This window comes from Austrofundulus limnaeus, unplaced genomic scaffold (assembly GCF_001266775.1).
Source record: "Austrofundulus limnaeus strain Quisiro unplaced genomic scaffold, Austrofundulus_limnaeus-1.0 Scaffold204, whole genome shotgun sequence".
NCBI classification, from domain to species: domain Eukaryota; kingdom Metazoa; phylum Chordata; class Actinopteri; order Cyprinodontiformes; family Rivulidae; genus Austrofundulus; species Austrofundulus limnaeus.
In genome coordinates, this window is record NW_013952606.1 from 664,400 (window position 1) to 674,046 (window position 9,647).

Here is a 9,647-nt window from a genome sequence, read left to right on the forward strand (position 1 = left end):
TGTTGTGCTCATATTTAGATGTCCTATTTAGCAAATGCTGCCTTTTTGAAATTTGGTGTGCTTGTTTGTCTTTGTGTCTATGGTGTAATAATAATGATGTGATTGTGATGCTGTAWTTCTGAGTGTTTTATGTGCTGCAGAACAGGAACCTGCTGTAAAACAGCAATTATGCTGAGTCAGGCTTAATTTTTAGTAATCTTTTCCTGTTAAATAAATAAATCAAATCAAATCAAATTTTGAAACACGGTGGTGGCAGTATGATGGTAAGGGCCTGTTTTTTGTCTTTGGGACAAGAAAGCAAATTTTATATTCTACTTTTGAACTATGAAAAGAAAATTTCACACCTGTTTTAAGAAAATAACTTGTTTAGAAAAAGCCCATATTGCTGATTTCAACTATAAAGCACGGTGGTGGAAGCATCATGGTACAGGACTGTTTTTGCATGCAAATGAAAAACATTAATTTTTTTTTCACCACTGAAGAACATTTCAGGATTACAGTTTTTAGAAAAAAAAAACAKGTTGTGTCGTAGGAGGGCAAAATAKTTTCTGATCGTTTTATATAAAACTTGACGGTGGCAGCATTATGGTATGGGCCTTTTTTGCTCACTCTATTGAAGAAAGAGATAGTTTTGAATTTTGCTTTATAGGTAAACACAAAGCACCTGCCATTATAAAAAAACACTTTCTGCTGACAGATTTACCTGTAAAACAAGAACGTCACTAATCAGCATGTTCACTGAATATAAAGGATAAATTATCCTGCTTTGTGCTGCAATAAAACTCTCAGCTCACGCTGGTTGTTTATGAGGAGGTGGTGTTGATTTCTAACATCAACTCGATGTTGTTAATTACACCATTATTTTATTCATCCTTACAGTGAAAATATGGTGAAACAGAAATGTGTTAGATCACAAACTAATGTGAATAAATAACTGTTGTGTTTGTAAACATTAGCTACCAGGCTAAACACAGAATTCATTATTAGAAATACTTTAATCCCATTTTTTTCATCACAATGGTTCTTTCCTTGGGTTCCCAGTATTGTTTGTTAATATCATGTTCAATTTAGAACATTTAAATTTTAATTAAACTTTAAAGATAATGTAGTTACGAGATACTGCAACCAGGTTAGCAGTTTTCCCGCTCTTTTTATTTTGTCTGTTAAACTAGAGCGGCAGTTTAACATTTAGCTCTTTCTGCAGCTTTTAAACTACATAAAATACAAATTAGACAAGTTTATTAAATCATTTAATGAGAATTTGTTTATTCAGAAATGGGAAACGAATAAAAAAACAATGTGCTGCAAATTTTGATTAGCAATTAGCTTAGCTTTAACAGGTTTTGTGCTTTCATTGCAAACCCTTTTCTATGAATTAAATGTTTTTTTTACTATTTTTAGTGGAATTTAAAACACATACTTCCATCATAAACGTAACAAAATGAGCACATACCATACTGCCACCATCGTGTTCTAAAGTTGAGCTAAGTTGCATTTTTTATAACTCTTTTAACTCATTAGTTTCTACTATCTAAAACATAATTTTTATTGCCTTGTATCTTTTGATTTGAGTTATTTTTATCTACTTTTAAGGCACAAACGGACTTAAACCAACTTGTTTTGCATCTAAATGTAGGGCAAATTTCCGATAATTAGCTATCTATTACCTATCTCTTATCTAAACTGCACTAATGGAAGTTTAATGAAACACTGGGGTTTCACAATATCCTGTATTAGTTTATTCTCTCCTCATTGTCTGAAACTATGGAAACCAGGTTGGAAAATTAACAAATTTCTTATATTTTCTGTATTTTTTCCAAAACTACCAAACAGTTCAGAAAAGTTTCTTTTTAAATTTTTGTCTGGGGATTAAAAGCTTTAAAATAAATCTTKTTCCACTTGAGTCCTGAACTCCCAACATGAAGACAGAAGATCTTGTTAAGATCATTTGTAGAAATTGGCTTTTTAATGATGCAGAAGTCAGAAGGTCCAGGGTTTGGACTCTTGTTAGGAGAAAAATAAAGCAGAACAAGGGGATGATTTTTATCAGGATGTTAATAAAGCAGAGGTCAACGATTCCCCACCTTCAGCCCAATTACCTGTCAGCCTTTTACAGCACAGATGAACATTAAATATTGATCAGTTCATCACTGCTCACGTCCATTTTTATCTTCAGGGGGAACTTCCTCTCACCTCATTAGACAAAACACTGAAGGCCCAATTGAAGGTGGACTACAAGCTGGCAATAAAATCTGATTAAACATAATAGAGGAGTTACATCATATTTATTTATCACCTGTCCAAGGGTAGGTTCAACTGGTTTACTGAAAATGTGAGGTTTTGTTTAACCCTTAAATACACTCCTGACCCCAAAAATATTGCCAACATTTCAGATTTTACACAAGAATCTTGTCATGCACGACTGCCACCATGTGGTCAGGAAACGTTAGCGCAACGCTCCAAAAGAAAAACACATTTTCATAAAAACTTCATAATAAAGTTTTATTTACAGTCTGCGGATTTTATTTCCATCATCGGAAACTTCACAAAAGAATCAACAGGAAAGAAAACAAAGATTTTATGGATTTCAATGGGACTGAAAACAAAATAAAAACAATTAGTGATATTTTTTTCAGTTATTCCTCCGAATCACTTTCTTTTACAAAACTGGATCAAACCATAATACTACCACCACTGTGTTTTATTGTTATCAAATCATTGACTTTAACAATTCAACCTCTAAACCGGAACAGTTCTCGTTAATTTTTAACAAACTTCAATAGAAATTTTGAACACAGGTTGTTCATTTGAAATGTTTAACTTGATGTTTTTAACATACGATAATAAAAAAACTACAATTTAGGATTTATTACAGGCACTGATAACAAAACTCTGATTAGGGAATAATCCATCACCACCTGTGCAAACCAACGTCTACGACACAAAAACCTCACAACATAAAAATAATTTGCAAATCTACAAATAAATAAATAACAGGATTTCTGACATATTTCCATCAGCTGATCGTTGCAGTTTTTACATTTCAGAACAGCAGAATAAAACTGAACTGAGAACAGATATGTTAAGATATGCTTCAGAATGAAAAAATTGTATCTGATCCTGACTCAGAACGTACAAGGTGCTCAATTTCATCAGCATTAATGATTCACATTATTCAGATCATAAACCTCCCGTCAATACAGTTTAACCCAACGCCGTTTTTAAAAATAACATCAAAACTTAAAGTGTGCAGAAATTATTCTGCAAAACCTGAACGTAATGCGTTTGCCACAGGCAAAAAAGAGACACCGGTCCAAAAGGCCAAAGGCAATGATTCTGACAAATAAAAAATAATATAACGCATAAATAAAACCATTTTTCTCCAGAAACTTAAATGTAAATTGCCTTAAATGTTGCCCATTATTGTTATAAAGGATAAAAACCAAAATCACAAGTGGAATAAAGTATAACAGTCATTTTTCAATGGCTTATTATCATTTAAAACAATAAATTAAGGCTGCAAGTATCTGTTATTTTGTATGTTGGAAATGAAAACGTGTGAGAAAAAATGCTTTCCCCCCTTCAACAGTTATAACCCGTTTTAATCTGGTTATTTTTTATGTTTAAGCTGACTTTTAAATAAAAAAAAGGGTCGACTGTTTAACCAAAAACAAATAAATCGATATAAACAATTAGCATTACATGCTAAYTCTGAGGTAAAAATAAAATTTTACTTTTCATAATTTGAGAAACCTTGAATTCATACGTCTAATTGTGTCAAAAACAAATGAACAAAACACAAGTTTCTAAACTGTTTAGCAGCTTAGCTTTGAAGTCTTGAAACTTAAAGCTGGTTTACAAAAAATGTAGGAACGCAGTACAYCTGTGATATTTAGTGCTACAAAATGGGTTAGCTGTTGATTTAATGCACAAAACAATGGCAAAGAAAATGTTTAAGAAGTATATTAACAAAGAACAAGTTATCTCATGAGAGGCATTTTACTATTAGCTCATCTAACACGTTTGGCAGTAATAGCTTGAAGTTTTCAGTCGTCGTTTGGTCCTTGATAACTGAGTGCACAGACATACACACATTTATACCTGAAATGAGCTGTACAATAAAGCAGGGAAGACAACAAACCACACATTATATCAACACACAGGAGAACTGCTGAGGTTAAAGCAAACCGAGCAGACTTTGCTTCATGTAGACAACCTTAAACTTGTCATCCAAACACTTTTTTTGTCCGTTTGCAGCAGAACAGGCAAAAAAAAAAAAAAAAAGAATCCTATTAGGAAAAATTTTATTCTGGCTGAGGAGAAACGCCTGGATCTTATTTCTGTCTCAGTTGTCTTTTTTCTCTAGAGCTCCAAAAGAGACTCGAAAGAATCCAGAAAGTTTGTTGTGATGCGYCTTGACCTAAAATATCAGGAACCGAATTCCCCTGGAAACACTGCCCATATCAAGTTTAGTGTTACTGACACACGTCCTTGTGGAACGCCTAAAACAAACACTGATGCCATCAAGGCTGACTTTGGGTTCTGAAATGAATTCTTCATTATTGATGTCTAAAAAAGTCATTTGGACTGACTTCCAGTGGACAAAACTTGGTTCAAAAGATGGATTGGAGGTTGTCGTTTAGTTAATTCCATCATCTAGGGGTCTCTTTGCTTCCCAAACTTTGACTGTGCGGTCACTATGAAAAACAAAGAAAATGTTAATTAGTAACAGAAAAGGGTAAAAAAAACATTGTGATCTTGTTGCATCTTACTCAGAAGCGGTGAATAGTTGGTTGCCGTTTGTTGCCAAACCGTTGATGGGACTATCGTGCCCCTGGACCTCTCCGAGAGGAGCGAGGGAGTCGGTGTGCCAGAGGCGAAGCAACCCTCCTCTGCACCCAGTGAGGAGCACCGGGGAGCCGGGCACCACTCCCAGAGCACTAACCCAGTCTGTCTGGGCACTGACCAGCTGTTGGGCCACAAAACAAGCCAACAGTTTTAGATTTGAGCCTGCTGCTCGGACAAACACTCAACCGTGTCGTCGGCGTACCTGTGATAGCTTTTTACTGGCCATGTCCCACTTTTTAATATAAAAATCCCTGGAGCTGCTGTAGAACACGTTCCCGTGCACGGCCAGACATTCCACGCTGTCCTGGTGGGCGGGGTCAAACGTGTGGCTGGAGCTGATGCTACCCTGAGCGCCTTCGGCCACTTCGAACATCTGAAAACGTTATATGTCACAGTACTATCAGTCCAATGTGTTGCTTTCACAGGTGTGCAGCTGTTATTTGTGTGTAAAACTAACTTTAATGTGATGGTCTTTGGAGCCAGTGAGCACAACGTCCTGACCGTGGCCTGACTTGTCGACAGTTAGGCACATCACAGGTCCCAAATGGCCGGTCAGCTTTCCTGTCGACACAAACCTATAGAAAATAAATAAGAAAAACGTAAATAAACCTGTCGAAACAACGGTTTGCGCAGATTCAATCCTAATCCCTGTAAGGGTGGCGTACTTGCGGAGGTCCCACATGCGCACTGCATTGCCCGCAGCGGCGTACAGGGAGGAGCCGGAGGGATCGAGGGCGATCTGGTTGATCGGACTCTCTCCGGGTGGGATGGAGAAACTCCTGGCAGAGGAGCACGAGTCTCCTGAGCTCACCTGGCCTGATGACCTGACACACACACACACACACACACACACACACACACAAAAACAATCTCTTACGATGGAGTAAATTTAGCTTAGCATTTCTGAACGCACATACTTACGTGAGCGTGCGGATACACTTGGCGGAGTCTCGTATGTCCCAGACTTTGATGTAAACAGTGGAAACAGTGAAGACCAGGCTGGATGTGTACCTAAACGTTAGGGGCATAAATCACCAGATTTATCACGATACGATATTATATTGATTTGTTTGCATGACGATACGATATTTATCGATATCACAAAGTCTGTCAGGATACGATTTAGATTTAACTCAATTCACAAGTTTGCGATTAATATGATGTAATATCATATGTAGATCTATGTATTGATACACCTACTAAAAATACAACAATTTAACAATTTAAATGTACACCAACTCAAGTGTTGTTGAATGACGTTAACTGTAACACACCTGATGGAGACAACACTACTGGGATGATCTGCTAGAGACATAATCTCTTGTCCCGTCACCAAGTTCCAKACCTTACATGTACGATCTGAAACAGAAATTTATATTTGATCCAATAAATCAAACATTCTTTTAGGGTAGGTGGTTGCAGGAACAGTTTTCACCTTTAGATCCGGTGAAGAGCAGGTCATCTGTGGCGTCTACGCACAGAACCGGTTTTGTGTGTCCTTCAGCTACATGGATGCACTGAACTCTGGCCCCCCGGCTGTTGGAAGGAGCCACAGGATTGATCACGCCTCTACGGGACATTAAAAACAGAATTACAGTCACACAAAGATCCTAACATTTAGTTAAAAGGGATTAAAGGTAAAGTAGTTTACCTGTGCCCTTCAGATACAGGTGATTCCTCCAACCTGAGAAATGAAACAAAAGATATAAGGTTCTTAGGGCACATCTTTCGATCCATAAAAAAAAAGACAGAATCACAAAACCATACGACATGATATGATACTGTACGATACGATATGATACGATACAATATGATACTGTATGATACGACATAATACGATACAATGATACGATATAATACGATACAATATGATACTGTACGATACAATATGATACTGTACGATATGATACAATACAATACGATACTGTACGATACGATACGATACAATATGATACTGTACGATACGATACAATACGATACAATATGATACTGTACGATACGATACAATACGATACTGTACGATACGATACAATACGATACAATATGATACTGTATGATACAATATAATACGATACAATATGATACTGTATGATACGATATAATACGATACAATATGATACTGTACGATACGATATAATACGATACAATATGATACTGTACGATACGATACAATACGATACAATATGATGATACTGTATGATACAATACGACACAATATGATACTGTACGATACGATACAATACTGTACGATACGATACAATACGATACAATATGATACTGTACGATACGATACAATATGATACTGTACGATACGATATAATACGATACAATATGATACCGTACGATACAATATGATACTGTACATATGATACGATACTGTACGATACAATATGATACTGTACGATACGATATGAAACTGTACGATAAGATATAATATGATACAATACTGTACGATGCTATATGATATAATACGATACGATATGATACTGTACGATACGATATGATACTGTACGATATAATACGATACGGTATGATACTGTACGATACGATATGATACTGCACGATACAATATGATATGATACTGTACGATACGATATGATACTGTACGATATAATACGATATGATATGATACTGTACGATACGATATGATACTGTACGATATAATACGATACGATATGATACTGTACGATACGATATGATACTGCACGATACGATATGATACTGCACGATACAATATGATATAATACGATACGATACGATATGATATGATACTGTACGATACGATATAATATGATATAATACAATATAATATAATACGATATTATACGATGCAATACTGTATGAAACGATATGATATAATATGATACGATTTGATAATGTATGATACAATATGATACAATACGGTGAGATATGATACTGTACAATACGATATATAATATGATACTGTACGATATGATATACTGTATGATACAATATGATATAATACAATACGTTATGATAATGTACAATATGRTATGATATAATACAATACGATATGATATAATACAATACGATAATACGAGATGATATGATACTGTACGGTACAATAATGACATATGATACGATACTGTATGATATGATACGATATGATATATCACGATACAATATGATAAGATATAAAACGATATAATGATATATGATACGATATAATACGATACGATATGATACTGTATGATAGAATATGATACAATACTATACGATACAATATGACATAATAAAATATGATGATACTGTATGATGCGATATAATATGATACGATATGATATAATATGATACGGCATGATACTGTATAATATGATATGATATAATACAATACGATTTGATACTGTATGATATATAATACTCACTACAATGATACTGCACGATATGATATATGATACCATATGATGCAATATGATACTGTTTGATAAAATATAATACTGTACGATATATGATACTCAACGATATGATAGCATACTACATGATACTATACTTTGATATACGATACTCGATACAATACTCTACGATATAACATACACTATAAAACAATAACATATAATACAGTGTGATAATGTATGTGATAAAGAAACATGATATGGTACAAAAAGATACAATCCAGTGTCTTGCAGTACAAGAGAATGCAATTTGATGTGGTTTACAATATGACCCAATATAAAATTAAATAACACAATGACATAATATGATAATATGATTGTACGACACTTTATAATTTTAGTCCAGTATGATTTGGTAAAATAAAATATAATATATTAAGATACATTACTATTTGATACTGTACAGAAGGATATGATAAATTCACCTTTGCAAAGATCCTTTAATATGTCAACAACTGAGCAAACGTCTTAGTTGCAAAGTTTTCTAAGTTTTCACTTACGGTGATTTGTAGTCACTGCCTCTTGTTTTAATTTCTGTTGTTCCCACTGAAGGAGTCTGTGCTGGGACATGTGACAGGATGGGTCCTTTCTCCTGCACCTTCCTGCGGCTGAGTGGTGAGCGATCCATTTGTTTCCTCTCCATCCCTGTAGGAGACCTGGATCCAGACCTACAACAGGGATCAGTCCCTTCTTTAAGTTACGAACAACCAAAGCTGTGAAAGATGTTTTTAGAGCGATTAACCATTTTCTTTGCGATATTCTTGAGAAAATTGTCTTTGACACTTACACACCAGCTGGTCTGGCAGACAGCGCAGATGGGGACGGGGTTTGCTCTCGGTCAGAGCTTTGACCGGCTGGGTGACCCTGAACGTCTGCCGGGCCTTCCAGGCGCTCCATGAGGGGCAGCAGAGGGGCCGAGAAGTCTCCGGTGGGAGATTCGCTRTTAGCATAAAGCAGTTCCATCTGGGTGGTGGTCCGCCTTCGAGCCTGAGAGACCAGAATAGATCAGAAAATCAACTCAACCGTCCAGAAAACACGAAAATAAATGTGACGCGTGGTTCTCTACCTTGCTTTTAGGTTTGGATTCACCGCATAACTTCAATAAATCTGATGACAGAGAGCTGAAACACAGAATGAGCTTCAGTGACACTACATTTCTATTTTTTTTTAAATTAGCTTTTCATTATAAAATTTCTTTAGACCCTTTTAAAAAAATCCCTGGCATTGCTTTTCTTACCAATTGGTCCATTTTTTTATAATTATACTGTATTTTTTATTTAAGTAACTGAAGTCTACAGTTGCACAAACAGTTTGAGCAAATAAATGTTCCTGTGAAATAAAACTAAATCAATAAAATTATAATACATTTTTGGCAAGACTTTATAT

At 35.4% G+C, this 9,647-nt stretch overlaps 1 protein-coding gene across 5 annotated transcripts in view; it reads right to left on the reverse strand.

Annotated features, from left to right (window-relative positions):
- Nucleotides 1-2,488: 2,488 nt before the first annotated feature.
- LOC106524857 (kinesin-like protein KIF21A) overlaps nt 2,489-9,647 on the reverse strand; it is a 35,770-nt gene continuing 28,611 nt past the window's right edge. For all 5 annotated transcript variants that reach the window (XM_014018856.1, XM_014018854.1, XM_014018853.1 and 2 more), the window contains 12 exons: nt 9,328-9,382; nt 9,049-9,248; nt 8,762-8,929; nt 6,500-6,532; nt 6,284-6,417; nt 6,123-6,207; nt 5,770-5,859; nt 5,514-5,672; nt 5,306-5,423; nt 5,051-5,221; nt 4,773-4,969; nt 2,489-4,697 (listed from right to left, as the gene is read on the reverse strand). In XM_014018856.1, coding sequence (XP_013874310.1) covers nt 4,640-4,697; nt 4,773-4,969; nt 5,051-5,221; nt 5,306-5,423; nt 5,514-5,672; nt 5,770-5,859; nt 6,123-6,207; nt 6,284-6,417; nt 6,500-6,532; nt 8,762-8,929; nt 9,049-9,248; nt 9,328-9,382 — 1,468 coding nt within the window. In that variant the 3' untranslated portion in view covers nt 2,489-4,639. The remainder of the gene's footprint in view (nt 4,698-4,772; nt 4,970-5,050; nt 5,222-5,305; nt 5,424-5,513; nt 5,673-5,769; nt 5,860-6,122; nt 6,208-6,283; nt 6,418-6,499; nt 6,533-8,761; nt 8,930-9,048; nt 9,249-9,327; nt 9,383-9,647) is intronic.